Source organism: Dendropsophus ebraccatus, chromosome 2 (assembly GCF_027789765.1).
Source record: "Dendropsophus ebraccatus isolate aDenEbr1 chromosome 2, aDenEbr1.pat, whole genome shotgun sequence".
In the NCBI taxonomy this organism is placed as follows: domain Eukaryota; kingdom Metazoa; phylum Chordata; class Amphibia; order Anura; family Hylidae; genus Dendropsophus; species Dendropsophus ebraccatus.
In genome coordinates, this window is record NC_091455.1 from 198,978,257 (window position 1) to 198,998,060 (window position 19,804).

General features: G+C 38.9%; 1 protein-coding gene across 1 annotated transcript in view; it reads left to right on the forward strand.

The window, feature by feature from the left end:
• The window catches only part of SPAG6 (sperm associated antigen 6), a 103,845-nt gene that overhangs the window by 71,305 nt on the left and 12,736 nt on the right, over positions 1-19,804 (forward strand). Inside the window, exons 8-9 of the mRNA XM_069959053.1 lie at positions 5,224-5,415; positions 18,633-18,749. Coding sequence (XP_069815154.1) covers positions 5,224-5,415; positions 18,633-18,749 — 309 coding nt within the window. The remainder of the gene's footprint in view (positions 1-5,223; positions 5,416-18,632; positions 18,750-19,804) is intronic.

Here is a 19,804-nt window from a genome sequence, read left to right on the forward strand (position 1 = left end):
GACATTGAGCAAAAGTCTGGAAACCCGCATAGACATTAGACCAGTCACTCCAACATGTGGCTCTCAGGGTGTTGCTAAACTACTACTCCCAGCATGCCCTGCAGCTACCACGGCATGCTGGGAGTTGTAGCTGGTGAACCACGGGTTGGAGATCTCATGTTCCTTTGTGTTCTAACAATACAAACGTATGGTCTGCAATTTTGAGTCCAGAAACAAAAAGGTATACGCTCTTAAATGTGCTAAATATAAACATTTATGTCAAACATAGAAGCATAGTCTGCCCTTTTAGTAATTATCTTAGTATAGATATATGTTTATCCCAGGCAGCAGGTTTACATTCTGTTGTTGTAGATTTACCAACCACATCTGCTGGAAGTTTGTTCCAAGCATCTACTACTCTTTCAGTAAAGGGATATTTTCTCACGTTGCTTCTGATCTTTCCCCCAAATAACCTCTCTCTGTGTCCTCTTGCTCTTGGGTTCAGTCTTTTACCTAAAACTCTTTTCTCCTGAACCTTATTTAATCCTTTATATTACTCTCCTCCAGACTCCCCCCCCCCCCCCAGACTATACAGATTCAAATCAATGAAATGAGATGAATAGATCTGTTGGGGGTACACCATGGTGTCATTCAGCATCCCAATATATAGCACACAGTTTGCTTTGTGAACATACCCGTAGAATGAAGACAAGGCATCAGGATTTAGACTATAAAGTATAGGGCAAAAGAATATCAGTTTGGACTATGAAGCTTGTGTTTACCTGGATACTTATTCTATATTTTATTCTAAAATATATATTTCTTAATTTTTTTGCTGATTTTTTTTAAACAGGATAAGAGTTTTCTTAGCAAAAGTCAGTGGTAAATTTATCAACATTAAGAGTTTTGCTTTGCATGTGTTTCCACAGTAATAGCCCCCCTCCCTAAACAAAACCTATTTTAAATGGATACCATCTATATACTGTATACCGCTGGTGTGAGGCCTAAACAGCCCTTAACATATTGGCTTGTGTATATAGCCAATATGGCAGAAAAAGACAGGAAGCCATATACCCAATTTTGAGATAATATAGGAATCCATCCCTGCTCCAGTATCTCTGCAGACCTTGTAATTTCTTACCAGAATGTAAGGCTGGATTCACACATAGGATCTTGGTTAGTATTAGAGATGAGCGAACCTGGAGCATGCTCGAGTCGATCTGAACCCGAACTTTCGGCATGTGATTAGCGGTGGCTGCTGAAGTTGGATAAAGCCCTAAGGCTATGTGGGAAAACATGGATATAGTCATTGGCTGTATCCATGTTTTCCAGACAACCTTAGAGCTTTATCCAAGTTCAGCAGCCACCACTTATCAAATGTCGATCATTCGGGTTCGGATCGACTCGAACCCGAACCTGGTTCGCTCATCTCCAGTTAGTATATTTAGCCAAAACCAGGACTGGGGCCACCGAAAAATAATAGAACTCTTACCAATATAGTTTTTTCCTCTGGTGTTGGTTCAATTTCTGAAAGAATACTGAGCAAAAAAAATATGAGGGTAAATTATCAGGACCATCCTTTAGGCCATGTTCCCACACAGTATTTTGCAACCAAAACCAGGAATAGTTCGAAGACACAGAAGGGCTGTGTTCACACACTGTTGAAATTTAGTTGATGGCCATCACTTAATGGCAAATAACTTCAGTTGTTTTGAAATGATGGCCGTTATTTGCCATTAAATGGCGGCCATCAACTGAATTTCAACAGTGTGTGAACATAGCCTTTCTGTGTTTTCTATCCATTTCTGGTTTTGGTTTCAAAATACTGAGCAAAAATACAGTGTGTGAACATAGCCTTAATAAGTTTGGCACATCATAAGTCGGTGCACTTTTTATTAAAGTCCTAGCCTTTATTTTCCTTGCCCATGAATAAGGGCAGGTTGGCCAAAAACGCGTCGTATTTGCACACAATTTAATTAAGAAATCATTGAAGAGTGTCTGGATTTTTTCTTCTCAATCCTTCAACCCCTAAGGTTCCGAAAGGCAAAAAGTAGCAGATTTATGTGACTTACTATGCCTTAAAAACACATTACAAAAGGTTATCTTTTAAGAAAATAGCACTACAAACATCAGTAAAAACTGGATAAAAGTTGTTTCTAACTTCAGACAGCTGAATCTCTTTGTAAACCCAGCTGTAAGAGTTCTGCATACGCTTTTTGTGCCCGTCTTGGTTAGTGGGGCGTATGGTATAATCTGTTCTGACATCGTGACTCTGGATATTTTGAGCTATAGAAGGGAAAACAAATATACATAACTTCTACATAATGTATCCCTCATGGTTCTCTCTAAACAACGAGACGACAAACAGAGAGAAGGGCCTGTTTCGAAATCCATTGTAATGAAAATTTAACTTTTTCACTATTCATAAAAATAAGGGAAGTAAATATTATTATTATTATTAACAATCAGCACAGGCAAAATATCAATTACTTTCATATCTCAATATAATCTTTACATTTTCCTTTCATCAGGCTAAATTCACACATATGAAAAAAAACAAACAAAAAAAAAAACAAAACTTTTTTTTTTTTTGCCAAGTAGCCAGTAGTATCGGCTATGTTCGGTGTAAAAACATTCCTTTAGTTACCATATAGTTTCATTCAATGTCTATTATTGTTATGGATGAAAAATTTAGTGTCATGGACCGATTATAGCTATGTTCATACACTGTAAAAATTACAGCATATGTGTGAACATAGACTTGGTCTGTTTTTTTTTTTTTTTTTAAATGCAGTCACTTACTAAGGGCTGTTTTTAGGAAATGGCTTTCAGCCCAAAGCCTTTAAATCAACAAAAAATAGTTAAAAAACAGCCCAAATGAAGAAATAAAAAAGATTTTAGATGTTATTTTGCCTGTAAAATGGCTCAAAGCCTTAAAATCAATCTGTGAACACAGGCTCATAGAGGTATGTTGGCCCTCTTCTGTTTCTCGATACACCACCGATCTCATACATCATTGTTTTGTTGGGACAGGATGAGTCCAGCTTTAAAGAATCATTGTGTTCTCCAACATACTGTAGACATGATGGTGTAGGGAAACTCCTAGGGAGAAAAAGCTCTGTAGGCAAAAAGTGAAGAGGTGATTAAATAAATTGAGAATTGAATTGAACGACTGGATAATCCAACAACAATTAGCACTAATAAAAAAGTAAATAGAAAAAAAAGGTCCTAAGAAAATTTGTGAAAACTGATGCCAGTATAAGCATCATAGACTTTATTTTATATTCATAGGAAAAATAATAATTTTTCCTGGTGTTTTAGGATGGGTTCATACAATGTTTCAATTTCCTTAGTCTTTAAAATCTTACAAAAAAAAACCTTGCAATTTTCTGGTTTTGTAAGGGATTTTAATTGCTGTTTTAAAGATGAATTTTTATTTTACATAGTTTTTAAGCATTATTGAGGAGATTCTTTGACGGGAAAAAAAGCCATACACAAAGGAAGATGAACAGAATGCCAAAATGCTATCTGTGCAGAGAAACTAAAATATATACAAAAAAGCCTTTTTTGCTGCTTTTTAAAGTCAGTTTTAACATGCATTTTTCGGCCATTTTAGAAAGGTTTAAATGAATTGCCATAGCTAAAGCATGCTGAGTTCTGAAAGCAGTGTCACCAACCTAAAAATAATGGCACCAAAGTAAAGAAAATGGTCAAATTAAAAAAAAAAAAAAAAAAGATTGTTCTCACCAAAAAAAATAAAAGTTTCTTTTCCCCTCTAAAATTGGTATATGCTAGAACAGTTTCTTGGAGCCAGAATCAGAAGTGGATCCAGCAAGAGGGAGATGTGCAAGGTCTTTCCTTTAGGCTATGTTCCCACTATGGGGTTTTACTAGGAAAAGGCGACAGGCTATGGATAATGATGGTGTTCAAGAACGTTATTTGCGTCCGTCATTAGGAATAGATGGTCACCTTTTCCTAATAAAATCCCTTAGTGGGAACCTAACCTTAAAGGGTATTTCCTAATCTTCTTGATCTCACTTTACTTTTGTTAAAAAATAAAAAAATGCACAAAAATTCCCACAAAAACTGTGATTTCAGCATAAGGCTATGTTCCCACAACAATTTTTTATGTGAAATAACTGCATAACTGCAATTATTATTATTATTTTTTTTTAAACTGCCGGCGGCTGTAAATATCGGTCATGATCATTATTAACGGGCGTCATTATCCAAAACTGACGTTTATTTGTTTTAAAAAAACGAAGAACATAGCCTTAGATTGTCTTTTATTTTTATTTTTTTTTTGCATTCAGATCTTACAGTAAAATGTGATATAAACTACACTACTAAACAAGTGTACAAAATATTTTTGGCTTTTGTGTATTTTTCGCAAAGTTAGGCATGCTGTGGGAATTATGTAGTTTGGGGAATTTACCTATTAATTTCTCTGAAAAAAAAAAAAAGCCTTTTTTTTATGGTAAAAAGCCACCAAAACCAGTTGCATAAAAAATAAAATAGAAAAACATCCAAAACCTCAACCTATAATTTTGTGTGTAAAGAAGGCCAAAACCAAGGGAAAAGCTAAGATGTGACATTGGAATATAATAATTTTTTTGTTTTCTTTTATGCAAATATTCTCGACCATAAATATTTATTATAAGGAAGCGGAACACCTTGGGACTTCCCCAGTCCAATTCTAGGATTACATGAGCTGTATCGTTCTCTGCCCACATATATATTAATAATATTATAATTAAACCCTCCGCTGCCTTTTGTCCCGATGTGACGTCAGCCTCTGATCACTCCTAACCCCGACGCTTATTATTTCTCACTCGGAGATGCACAGTGTCTATTTTTTTAATAACGTGTAATCCTCGATGAAGCCTGCCAGTAATTTCTGGTCCTCGGCCCTGGAAGAAAAAAAAAAAAAAAAAACCCATAATGCAACAATATTGCTCCCAAGCTGTATAGACTGGAATAATCATTTTAATCTCTATCTGAACTCTGAATGTTTAACCCATTGTAGCCTGTGGTGTCTGATTATTTATGGAGATTATGGATGTGGCCTGGATATATTTTAAAAAAATAAATAAATAAATAAAATTGTTCTAGTTTCCTCTTTATTGGTTAGTAAGACACGAGACAAAGAAAATGACATGATTTCTATCTAATATGCTGTGTTATTTGTGAGATCACTTGATATGCATTGCTTTTCACTAAGAACAATTGCGTTGAACCTTGCAGGGGGTCTCTCAATTAGCCATCTGCCTGTCAGAGGAAGCCGAGGATCACATCAAGGCAGCTGCTGCTTGGTCCCTTGGCCAGATTGGGCGACACACTCCTGAGCATGCACGTGCTGTCGCTGTAGCAAATGTATTGCCAAAGCTCCTGTCTCTTTACATGGATACTGAAAGCTCAGAGGACCTTCAAGTCAAGGTAAACGTCCCCTTTTTTTACTTGCAGCCGCTGTGTTTAGACCATATTAATCTGCTTCCTCCCTTGTCATCGCTGACAGGGGCTTCTCAAGACTTTACTGCTCTCTAATGAATGATCACACCCAGCATAGCAAAACCTGCTCATTTATCAAACTACAGTATGACTGTAACCATGTATTCATCCGCCTTTTCCTTTTAATTTTTTACCCTTCTGTGTCAGCTTGAGCTCACACTGGTTTTAGGAGAGTATTTTTTTTATGTTTGCAATAAATAAATTGTTTTTGTGTTTTCATTATTTTAATAGAATATTTACTTTTTTTTATTTTTTATTAATTAATTAATTAATTAATTTATTTATTTATTTATTTATAGGCTATGTTCCCACTTCGGAAACATTATGGGGAAAGGCGGCCGTCTTGTTATAATCACTGCCGCGAATAATGTTCATGATTATTATCCGTAGCAGTGATTATAATAAGATGGCCGCCTTTCCCCATTATGTTTCTGAAATTGGAACATAGCCTTAAAGGGGTTGTCCAGCGAAAATCTTTTATCATTGAAATCAACTGGTATCAGAAAGTTATATAGATTTGTAATTTACTTCTATAAAATCTCAAGTTTTCTCATACTTACTAGCTACTATATGTCTTGCAGGAAATGTTTTATTTTCAGTCAGACACAGTGCTCTCTGCTGACACTTCTGACCGAGACAGGAACTTTGTCTCTGTTTTCTATGAATCCCCATAGAAAACCTCTCCTGCTCTGGACAGTTCTTGTCTCGGCCAGAGATGTCAGCAGAGAGCACTGTGTCAGAATGAAAATAAAAAAAACATTTCCTGTAGGGCATACAGCAGCTAATAAGTATGGGAAGACTTTAGATTTTTTAATAGAAGTAAATTACAAAACTATATAACTTTCTGACACCAGTTGGTTTGAAAGAAAAAGAGTTTTATTGGACAACCCCCTAAAAGTATAATAACAGTATAACAAGCTCTGGTAAGAGCAACAATATTTGACAGACCCAGGCCAGCAAAGGACTCCACAACCCAAATGGCATGACATAACCACTATCTTGATGCTTTTATCCATTTCTGCTTACAGCACGATGTCACTTTAGCTTTTACTTGAGTGACATTTGACAATCTGGTTGCTACATATATATATCACCTAACAACCCCAGGTCATAATGGGACACACCCCTGACAAGACAGCTGATGGCCTCTATACAAAGATTGGGAAGGGGAGTGTAAAAACTTGCTACGTACGTGACTAAGAAAAACATTATTTGCCGTCATCATCACTTTGATGGCAAGTGTCCAGGAGGTGGGTCTTCTGGTTAGGTGTCCAGAACTCCTCTGTATTGAGAGTTATTGTAGCCCCTCCTCTCAGCTCTATTCATCTCCTGATTGGATGCTAGACCTTTCATTCATATGTGCGAAGAGGGCCTGGGGAAACAAATTACAGGCAGCTCTATCCATCTAACAAGAAGAGCCCGCCTCCTGGACACTTACTATGGCAGTGGCCTGGATAGTAAACAGTGTTATTCTTGGTTGCAGCAGGTATCCTTTCCTCCACAACCTCTGTATAAGGATGTCATCTGTTTTTGTGACTCCAAACTGCTAACATATTCCCATTAAGCCTTCAGTAGCAGAATTGCCACTGGAATGCTTAAAAGAATATTAAAAACCTTTACGGTTTGTCAGATTAACCAATTACAAGGTGATTTCAGTGCTCTCACTGCTGTTATCGAGCCCTTGAGAGTCCCTTCCATGGTGCACAGCTGTTTTTCAATTCTTTCCATTTCATGGGTAGGAACAAAGCTGGGCTGTTTTCCAGCAGTACACACACAAGGTTTCCTTTCCCTTACTTCTCTGGCACAGCATATACTAATACTCATAAGTGTACTGAAAAGGCTGCATTGTGCAGGAGGAAAAACATCTGCCCTATGTGTTATGGGTGGTGAGATAAAATCAAGAAACCTTGATTTACTTTTCAGGGACAGTGTGTATCACAACCCAGGCTTTCTCAGGCTCTTTTCATTCTCTCCTACACATAGCACATGCTAAGCCCCACCTCCACCTGTGTTCTGTCCTAACAGCAGGCAGTAGACAGCAGATTGCAGGGAAGGGAGACACCTAGTGGCCAACATTTTAGAGCCAAGGAGTCAAATATGTTAAAGTGTCACTGTCGTGTTTTTTTTTTGCAAAAAACAATAGTACAGGTGATTTTAAGAAACTTTGTAATTGGGTTTATTAGGCAAATTATCTGCATTCAAAAAGACTTTTCTCCTCTCTCTCATTCACTGCTCATTATCAGGAAATCTGGACTCTTTTACATCAGTCGAGCCCTGTGTAACCTATGGAGAGGGGAGGGTGATGGAGGGAGATTAGGCACCAGCAGAGAACAAAGGATTACACAGTGGGAGCTGTGTGAAAGACGGTATTCAGAGGTCAGTGCTGACTTCAGAAGAGATAGCCCGGTGATGTAGCTGTAAATTAACTCTTTGTTGTCCTGTTTTGGTGCCTTATCTCCCTCCACCCCTCCCCTCTCCATAGAAAACAATGAAGACAGGGGGGAGAGCTTCAAACTGCTTTTTCATGATAAAAATGCATTATTCGGCTAATGAACCTAATAACAAAGTTTCTTAAAATCACCTGTACTATTGATTTCTGCAGAAAAAATTTAAACGACAGTGACGCTTTAAGAATCACACAGGCATGAAGGGATGTAGTTTGAATTGACAGTCGCAGTTTAAGGACTCATCTGTGGAACCATTATTGGACGTTCATAGAGATGCTCAGGGCCTCTGCTGTACTTCCATATGTGTCTGTTTTTATATCAAGGCATTTGAAGGGTTTTTCTTTTTTTTTTGGTCATATTCCATAGAAAACCATCAGAAAAAAAACCGGAGGCATGCTCTATTACACTTCATATATACAAAGGTGTTCTGCCTTAGAAGCTTTGCTTCTAGGTGAGAGTATTTCCGTATACACGGAGTCTGACACAGCTTGTACAGGCTCTGTGCCAATGTGCGAGAACCCTTAGGCCTGTTTCACATGACTGCAAAGCAGCCACAATTTATAGTCTTTATTATGTCTCATACCTGGACCTTCTACCTGGATTCAGATTAACATAGACCCTTGAGGCTTGCAGATCTTAATCCAAACGTTTCCTTACTTCTTACTGTTAAAGCCCATTCACGTAGTACAGTAGCACACTGTGCAGCCCGTGCATTATTATTACCATGAATAATTTTGAATTCCTAAATAAAGCAATAAGCCTTATTCCCTGTGTTTATAGGAAGGTTGTGCTCCTTTGACTTCAATGGGAAAAACAAAAACTGTGTATTACTTCTCCATCACAAACAAGTTTCAGTGAGTCCGGCCTGTATGTCATTTTTTTCTTCCTTATGTCTATGCTCCAATCTGAAAGTCTCTCTCTCTCTCTCTCTTTACTGTTCAATGGATAATACTGTATAGCAACAGACACCAACAGATCCTGAGAAATCTCATTGACTTCAATTGGCTCCGTCAGGTTTCTGTCTGGTGACTGAGGGTGTAAACATATAATAAACTGTAAATAAATAAAAATAAATCATTTTAATACTTAAAGGGGTATTACAGCAAAAAAAAAAAAAAAATCTTACAAATTAACTGATGCCAGAAAGTGCCAGAAATATGTAATGTATAGATTTACTTCCATTTAAATATCTAAAGTCTTCCAGTACTTCCAGCTGCTGTATGTCCTGAAGAGCAGGAAAAAAAAATTATGTTCTGGACAGTTCCTGACATGGACAGAGGAGGCAGCAGAGAGCACTGTGTCAGACTGGAAAGAATGCACATGCAGGACATGCAGCACCTGATAAGTACTGGAAGAGTTGAGATTTTTTAAATAGAAGTAAATTAAAAAATCTCTGACACCTGCTGATTTTATTTTCCGCTGGAGTACCGTTTAAACTTGTATCTGGTAACCCTGTAGGCATCACATGCTGGCAAAGATGGTGTTACTTACATCAGTACAATTTGAGAGGAAGAAAGTAACAACAAAAAAAAGGGGGGAGGGGGGGTTAGTGCTATATGGTTATGGTGGCGGTACATGAGACTCCTGACTGCTGTTAGAAACAGAATGTGTATGAAGCCGCTTAATAAAAACTCAGTGTTTATTTGCTGGAGCTTTTTATATTTTTGGAGGAAATAGTCTGTAATGTAGTGTAGTTTAGTGCTAACCATTCCCTGTCTATCTAGCATTCATTCTTCTCCTTCTGCCACTCTACATGTGGCTTAGTGAATGTCAGCCCTTACTGTCTCTGTTTAGCCTTTGAACACATGTCTGTCCAGAATGTACACCCCCCCCTCCCCCTCCCCCTCCCCAGCAGACACCTGGATCTAATTCCACTTTACACATCGCTAGTGATTCTGGTGGTCTCCGCTGCGTTCCCAGTGGATACATGCCCACTTCATTAAAACAACCACTTTATTTGTCAAACTTCAGATCAGTTGTCTCTATCCAGCACTGAAATAACAGCCTGTTCTAGGTCATGTTTAGTTGTGTTAGTGGAGCCATGTGGGAAATGGATGCATTGCAAGCGCACACAGCACGGACTAAGCGGTAAGCTCTCCTGTTCACCGATACAGTGGTCCCTCAACATACAATATTAATTGGTTCCAGGACGACCATTGTATGTTGAAACTATTGTATGTTGAGACCAAAATTCTATGGAAAACTGGCCCAGGTACAGAGCAGCACAGGACATGTAGTATCACACTATACTCAGAGAATCACTACTAGGCAGCCAACCAACCAGTGCACGTACTTCACTAATACTGGGGGTCTTACCAGTAAAATGGTCAGTTTCATTGGTTAATCATCTACTTATTTACATATGCCGTAAATCCTGACTGTCTGTAGCATTGTATGTTGTGTCTGGTCTCAAGTTACGATGGTCCAGAAAGGACCATTGTCTGAAAATTATTGTATCTTGAGGCCATTGTAAGTTGAGAGATCACTGTATTGCGCCAACACAAGCTAGGTGCACACCATGTAAACTTGAAAAGTTTGTAAAAATGTAAAAATTACATCTGTCTTTCATAAAAATATCCATCATATTTACATTGTGTGAACCTACCCATAATCCGCAACCTAGTACCGATAACTTTACCATTCAGCCAGTCCTTGTCTTTAGTGGGGTGTACGATTTTTTGCAAAATTTTTAGCAAAAAGCTATATTGTATAATTTAGCCATTATAGGAAGCATGAAAATGTATATAGATTGCTAGGCTTCCAATGGGATAGGTCTTATGTAGATTCCGGCCAGTCTACAACAACACAGTGTTGCCCATACACCCTAAGGAGCCCTGTGTGGAACTCTGGAGATTCCCTTTTCTCACTTTATTACATGGAGTGATCTGCTGAACGCCACAGTATTCTTTTGCCTAAATTTGTAATTCATAAAAAAAATCCCAAAAGTGTGCTTTGCAAAAAGTAAACAAAATTTCTGATATACTGATCAAAAAACTGTGCGCTTATAACAGGTGAAGGCAAGTCTGGGTGGTTCTGAGCAATAAGGACTAAATTGCAAAACTGCCTTTTGTCAAAATGGCCGGTGTTAGAGTTCTCTAAGGTCGCATTCCCACATTGCATCTATTGACTGCATGAGGAGCATGGGTTCTGCCGCCTACAGTGACCGCAGTGTGGGGAAGAGGCCATAGAGACCTTTACCCAGGTAGTGTGGCCTGATATTTATACTCACATTAAAGTTATGATTGTACAGAGTTTTATCCATAGCAGTTATCGGGAATGATAATATATTATAAAAGGTCTTAAAGGGATGTGGAGAAAAAAAGGTTTTAAAAGTATAACTGTCATGTCTCCCAGGTGGCTGGATAAGCTGTAAAAATCCTGGCACCGTGCTTCCTGTGCTGGCGTGCTCTGGAGACAAAATTGCTCCAGCAGTGCCGTGGATTACATTGTATACAACAACACTGCCTGAGCAATTCCACTACAGTGCTCTCTGCTGCCACCTCTGTCCATGTCAGGAACTATCCAAAGCAGGAGAGGTTTTCTATGGGGATTTGCTACTGACATGGACAGAGGTAGCAGCAGAGAGCACTGTGTCACACTGGAAAGAATACACCACTTCCTGCAGGACATTCAGCAGCTGATACTACTGGAAGATTTGTGTTTAAAAAAGTTTCAAATTTGTAAAACTTTCTGACAGTTTAGTTGTTAATCTCCCCCCGGAGTACAACTTTAAGGCACAATAGAGGCATGTCTGTTGTTCAAAAATCTGCAGCATAATTTGCTGACATTAAATTTCAAAAGGTGAAAACCGGCGCAAAACCCCCCCCACCGCATTTCCACCACAGAATGAACACGTTATTAATTTAACCTTTGATGAGGGACTACAGGATCCCAAGTCCAACAAGAGGCATCAATACACTGATATCCAACTGGGGCCACTTATCCCCTCAAACGCTTATATTCCCTATTGGTAAAATATAACTTTTATTGTATTATTAGCCAAAAGAGCAGAAGACGACAAAAAAAAACAGAAAACGCACAATGTAAACAGTGAGTTAAAAGGCTAACACACTACCTGCATAAAGTGCTGTAATCTATTGCACTTTACCCAAAAATGCATTGAGGGAAGGAAAGCATCACAGGCCAGGTAGTACCCCGGTCAGGGTTACCATCAAATCAATTTCCTAGCAGCCGGGGATAAAGATCAAGGCACCCCGGTATGCATTGATGCTTCCTAAAAGTGATGCCTTAGAAGGGTAGACACCATGGATGGGTTGGTCTATCTCAGTCCCTGGGCGCGATTTTTGCGATTTGACCCCCCGTTTATGAATAATGGTGTCACCCTAAAGAGCAGCTAGTGTGTAGTATCAAAAGAACCCTTTTCTGACATGTTTCATCGCATACGCGACTTTTTCAAAGACTATGGCCATAATCTTTCTGTGCGTTTTTCTGTTTTTTGTCATCTTCTGCTCTTTTAGATAATAATGCAATAAAAGTTATATTTTACCAATAGGGAATATAGGCGTTTGAGGGGTTAAGTGCCCCCAGTTGGATATCATGGATTTAACCATTCACAGCGGCCTTCTCCAGTCCATATGGATATCCTATCCAAACTTTCAAAACTTACAAATTTGCAAATAAATCCTCATGCGGATCTGTCTGTCATCCTCAAAATGCCGAATAAAGTTAAAATTATATATTTTTTTGTGTTTTGTCTAAACAAAAAAAAAATCGGTAAAGGGCCTGGAATTCTTCTGTACTGTATGTCCAGTCTCTGCCCCATTTGGCTTGAGGAAACTTTGCTGTAAGATCCTTTTAAATAAACCCTGCTGTGCCCCCTCCTTCCCTCTTCTTGGCAGGCTACTCCCCGGCTTATACCAAATAAGCAGCTGGGATTTATTTACTATTATTAAGAAAGCATTTGAAAGTGGATATCTAACATTTTTAATACAAACATTTTAAAGGATCTTTTGTAGCTATGAAATTATTACATTCTCTCCTTTAATGTCTGCCGGAGCAATGCATGAAATTAATTTACAGATATCTGCCCAGGAACGTCTCGCTCATTGCCGCTACAGGGCAGGTATTAATGGGGGAAGGCTAACCTGGCAGTGGCCTGGGGCTCCACACCCATCCCTTTTAAGCGGTCTGATTACTTGGTCTATTCAACTGAAGTTAGATGTTCTCTGAGCAGATTCCAGCAGTAGTAAAAAGTAAAGGATAGAGCGGCATACAAAATATTTTGGCAAGGGAGTATGTCATCCGGAATAATTATCTATATTATATATATTTATAAACTTTTAATTAAAGGGGAACTATAAGCAAGTTATACGAATCTAAATGTCCCTACTGCACAGTAGGCGCTGAGGAGGAAGGTATGTCTCTTACCTTTCTCCTTGGCACTGTTTTGGTACAGTTAATTTTTTGTTCTACGGCCCGTTTAGGAGCTCTCCCCCACCCCCCTAGCGCCAATCCACCCCCCTATGGCCTGCCCCTCTCTAATTATAATCAATGGAGTGGGACGGCCAGGGGCGGGCAGTGCTCTTAACAGGAGCCCCAGTGCGCCTAACAGTCTTACCAGACCATGAAGTAAACTACTAACTGCAACGGAACGGCGACGAGGTGGAGGATAACACATTTTCTCGGCGTCTCCTGTGCAATAGGGACATATCAGCAGGTTAGATCAGTCTAAACTACTCATAGTTTTCCTTTAAAAATGATTGTTCACACTGTCTCTTAGTAAAAACACAGCAGGCTGACATGTCGTGTTTCGCTTTGCTGTGTAGACTGGGACAGAGTCAGCAGAAGTTAGAGCATATAATGACAGCTCTGTTATAACACTGGCCTAGAGGAGGCAGGCTGGTTACATGATATGCTATATAACCACATGTATACATTTTCACTGGCAGTCACTAGTCTCTGAGGAAGGGTGACTGCCTGTCAAACCTATCATATGTATTGAATTTGATTTTTGAAAAAAAAAAAAAACAACAACCTGCTGTAAGAATATATTTTGTGGTACAGTTGCGGAACAATAATAGGGCATAAAACTTTATTAAAGAAATCCATGGCACATCCACAGCAGAATTCTGAGGGTCAGTATTGTTCTGATTGATTATTAGTATTTTGTCCTTTGTCCAGTAAATCAATCATTACACCATCGTGTGGCAGCGATTTCCATAGAGTCCCTGCTGTTACAGTAAAGAACCTTCTTTCCTTTTTAGATGTAGAGAATGCCACCTTGAGCCGTGTTAATCACTTATCCTGGATCATGTGCGATCTACCTTCAGCTGGGTCACCTTTCACTGCAGTTCTGCCTGTGGTAATAAGGAGATGACTGCTGAGAAGTGGAACAGGAAATGTCAGTCTATTTTGAGGCCCATTGACTACAGTGAAAAGTTAAACATTTTTAGAAGTTAACAAAATGTCTCACCATTCGGCATATGACTGTGCAAGAAAAAAGTCCCCTGCAGAGCCTTGCAGCAGCACAGAGACTATTACCAATGCAAAAGTGGAGAGACAGCTCTCAGTGACTGCCGGGCTCTCCTGCCTTGTCGACTTCTGTATACACAGTGCTTAATGAGTGCTATGTATACTGCCAAGACTTATGGCTTCCTGTCCTAGGGATCATGTGATCACTGGATGATGGGTGGCTGTAGTGAGCTGATGGGTCAGCTCCTTAGAGAGTGCCTGGAGGCTGTTGGCCCCATTTACAAGGGAAATCATCAGTATGATAGTGCTTAGGATAGTTTCATACATAGTTTTTTTTATACCTTTTCAGTAAATGGGAAAAAAGTCACCTGTAAGTAGGATAAATGATGCTGATTCCAGATCTGTAATTTGTGTCCCTTTTACTCCTTTGTATTTCACCGTAAGCCTACAACCTGGGCATGTTAATGTAGAGAGGACGACTTACCCCAAGAATATAATGGAGAGGACGACTTATACTCCTGCATTTGTGGCTTATAGCAAAGGACTACAAGAACATAGAGAAAAATTTCAGATATAGAATCAACGTTATATACTGATGTATAATCTATAATCTACTCTTGTTTCATTTTTTTGCAGAAATCCGAGCGATTTTAAGAAACTTCGTAATTGGGTTTATTAGACAAATATGCCATTATCTGTATTCAAAAAGACTTTCCCCAGGTCCCCCCCCTCCTCTCTCATTCACATTCACATTCACTCATTTTCAGGAAATCTCGACTCTTTTACATCAGTCGGGCCCTGTGTAACCTATAGAGGGGGGAGGAGGGAGATTAGTCACCGTCAGAGAGCAGAGAAAAAAGGGTTACACAGTGGGAGCTGTGTGAAAGCAGATATTCAGAGGTCAGAGAGGTCAGTGCTGACCTCAGAGCAGATAACCCAGTGATGTAGCTGTAAATTAACTCTTGTTGTCCTGTTTTGGTGCCTCATCTCCCTCCACCCCTTGCCCTCTTCATAGAGAACCCTGAAGACAGGGGGGAGAGCTTCGAACGGCTTTCTCATGATAAAAATGCATTTTTCGACTAATAAACCCAATTACAAAGTTTCTTAAAATTGCCTGTACTATTGATTTCTGCAAAAAAATAAATAAAATGTAAACAACAGTGACACTTTAAGTTTAGTGGGTGCTTTGGAGGGGACAGAGTCCCTTTAAATGAATAAGTGTGTGAACCCCCTCACCCAAAAAAGAGACACATTTTAGTTTAAAAAAAATTAATAACTTACTAAAATAAAAAGTACAAAAATAAAGAATGAGGTGTCCCAGAAAACTGATGCTTACAATATTTGGGTACCTAAATGAGAAGAAACCCCTTTGCTTTTGATTGTCTGCTTAGAAAGAGGGGGTAACAAGCCCGGTCTGTAGTTAATAAATACAGTGATGGAATTAAAGAAAAAAAAATCACAAAAAATTATCTTGAAAATATATATAATTTCTCTTCTTGCTTTTAATTAAGGAAATTAAACTGCATACGAGAGACGTTCCCTTTAAAAACTATTTATAGGGCTGTGACCACCTGGGTTGTTGGAACGATTTAATGACTGTAATTACCAAATGTACAGCACAGCTTTATTAACATACATGACATCACTTTAGTGAAAGGTGGCCATAGACTTCTTTATTTCGGTGACTTTCTGGTAAGTTTTTCTAGGTGCATCAGTGTGCATGGGGTCTAGTGTCCACATGTCACATCATTAGGATTCAAAGATTTTATTAGCTGTTAATAGAAAATAATAAACATAATTGGCAAAATACTAATTAAATTATGACTCCCCAGAGAACTATAATTAAAGGGTTTTTCCTGAACATACAAGAGGAAAGGATGTCATTTATGGAAAGTATATGAATGTGGTCTAAGGAAATAGCTGCCCCCTTGTGTGCGACGGAGAGCCAAAAGCTTTTCACCCTGACCTGTTTACCTCCTGAAGTTCCACAGAGAATGTGTGCATCCTAAAATCTGACCCTAGTTATATTGTGCTTATAAAAGAAAGAAAGAGTTAAATGTGTGAATACAGGAAAATATCAGCTGGAACTGAAGGCACACGGTGCCCAGATCAGAGGTGTTACATTCTTAAGGGATTACGGATCCAAATGAAGTACAGAGTATGCGTAGGCCGACTAACAGCTGACGCTTAAAGTGGGTGGAGGCCAGACGTAAAACCCATCACCTTGCTCTATCCATACCACTCAATTTGGTTACATTTTCTAACCACCATAGATACTATTGCTTAAAGGAAATGTATCACACACACACACACACACACATATATATATATATATATATATATATATATATGTATATGTGTGTGTGTGTAATTATTTTTTTTTACTTTTTTCTAATTAAAACCAGAGTTTTAATGATTATTATTATTGCTGGTATTATTATTATTAACATCTAGTTTTTATTATGGCGGTGAATATCTTACTTTAACTGCTCTTATTAGTATTTAGAGACATGCTTTCCATCATCCACATGGACCATAGGAACCTATTTGATTCATTGGCAATGGGAAAGTGTTGTGGGCATGCTTTGTGACCTGTGCAAAGGTCATTGTGCAGGGAGGGGGAGGAGCAGTTGTGACCATCGCCTATTGTAAATGGCAGATTCTGTGTTATCTATACAGTGGGGCCACCTTTCACTGCCTGTGATGATAAAGAGGAGACTTCTGGGAATTTGACCTCTACAGAACAGGAAGTGCCAGCCTGGGCTTAGTGGCCAGAACAGAAACTGCAAATTTTCTTTTTCTTTTAAATAGGCAACACATAAATACTTGATGTAAATGAAAGGCCATCGTCTGATGACACTGTCCTGTTATTTTTTCTTTAAAGAACTCTTATCCATCTGTACATTTTCTCCTTACAATAGGTGAGCGCAACTTGAACATGCTCAAATCCGATCATTCAGCATTTGAATACCAGTGGCTGAAGAAATTAGATGCAGCCCGAGGGAGTCCTAGAAAGTGTGGATACAACCATAGGCCATAGACAGTATCCATGTTTTTCAGGACTCCCTAGGGCTGCATCTAACTTCCTCAGCCACTGGTATTCAAATGTCGAACGATTGGACTTGAGCATGCTCCAGTTGCGCTCATCTTTAGTCTTTTATTATGCAGTTATTGCATCGGGTTACTGCATCACAGCTCCTAATGAAGTGAATAGTAGTTGCACAACAGTACCCTGGTACCACCACTGCACAATGCATACGGGTGAGGCTTCTGGCTCCTTACACTGTGTATACTGGTACTGTGGCTGTGCAGAACAGCTGATCAACAAGTCTGCTGGGTGTCAGCACTCTCACTATTAGCAATTTTCTTGGAAAACTCCTTAACTAGAAATATTCTAAAATCCTGACTCCCACCATTAGACATCTGCATCCTTTTCATAGTACAGAGCAGGGTGCAAGTTAGCTGGGTGGTATTCCTTTGATGCACCTCTGGGGGTACTGGTTCTTATAGAGGGGATCCTGCTGTATATAGAATAGTATAAGCAATGCTAAATGGGGGGGGGGGAATATGCAAATAAGTTCTTTCCAAAATTTGTTTCTTTAGCGCCACCTATAGGTAGCTATCTTGTAAGTAAAAGTCTAAGCCATAGAAGAGCTTAGAAACATGACTAAGCATACTAGCCAAACCAGACGCCTATCTACTTTTTATTGTTATTATTATTATTTTTAAAAACGCCATTGATTCCGGAGCGCTATACAAGCGATAGGGAGTGACATTACAGAACATTACAAAATTTATATGTGTTTCTAGTTACTGTATGGTAAGTAGTCTGGCTGCCATTGGGGTTGTCACCCAGCTTTCCCATAGCCCTGAACGGAAAATATTCCTACTCCTAATGTGGTGCATCCCCTTTCTCATAATGCAATATAACTAGATGGATTTGCCACCCTATTCTGCACCTTAATAGCAGCCATATTGGTTTTAAGCAAGTGTTCCCAGAAAAAAAGATGAAAGGATTTATAGTGACTGTAGTTTCCTTTACTTACTTATTTATTTTTTTTTTTTTACCATTCTCTCTCTGTGACTTTGGTGCCTTTGATTAATAGACAGATCGGTCAGCACACGAGGGGTTAACAGAAGCCAGGGAGAAACACAAGCATGACCTGACAGTCTGAATTCCTGGAATGTTGGACCTGAATGACTGCAAATCCTCGGCATTGTTTAAGCCAGATGCCTCCTAATTTTCATTTTGTTTGTACTCACCAGGCAAAGAAAGCCCTGAAAAACATCCTGCAGAAATGCACCCATCTGCCTGCACTCGAGCCCCTGCTGCACGACGCTCCACCCAACATCCTCAAGCACGTGGTCGGCCAGTTTAGTAAGGTAAAACCGGTCACTGTAACCTCGCTCTCAGGGTTTGTGCATGAAACGCGTTTCTGCTCATTCACTGACTCCGCTTCCAGCCAAGCACTAAAGGGACGGTGCATGAAATGTGTGATCCAGGGTGTACATTAAAGGATTAAATTTCCCAGGAATGCTACAAGATTGTGCCAAAGGCTTAGTGTCTTTTAGCACCAGAAAAGTGTGTCAACATGCCCCAAGGTGCATTATTCTTCTTCTTAAATGTCCCACTCAGAGGGCAGAAGGTTAGTATTCACTACAAGGTCATAAACACAGGGGGCGGCCAGAACAACGTTTGATGTTACAGGTTTCCCTATGATAATTTTCATGCGGAAAATCAATATTGTATAAACACGTATCTGCCAAGAGAATCCTCTGAAACCATCAACCAGCCTCCTCTAGAGTAAAACGAATTGGCATCAGGACAGGTAGCGTGCGTTTTATTACTATCATCTGTTCCATAGCAATAGCAGGGTTTATTGTCATTTTCACCAAACCGCCATTTATCTTCATAGTTCTTTTTTTAATGTCACAATTCATTCTTTATTTCTGTGTAGCCGACTGTTTTATTTGTCACTTTGATGCTTTAATAAATCGTAAACACGTTATACAGTTTTCTGGATAAATTGCTGCAAAAAAAAAATAAAAAATCTAAATATTTACTTTTTAGCAATAATAATCATCATAATAACAACCTAGAATAATAATAACAGTAATAATAATCATAAAAACAACAATAATAATGATAATTATAATCAACATCATAATAACAACCCAGAAAAATAACAACAAATAATATACATTTTATTAAAAAAAAAAAAAAAAAATTATATATATATATACATACAGTGTGTATATATATATATATATTCGAGATGAGCGAACCTGGAGCATGCTCAAGTCCTTCCGAACCCGAACTTTCGGCATTTGATTAGCGGTGGCTGCTGAACTTGGATAAAGCCCTAAGGCTATGTGGAAATCATGGATATAGTCATTGGCTGTATCCATGTTTTCCAGACAACCTTAGAGCTTTATCC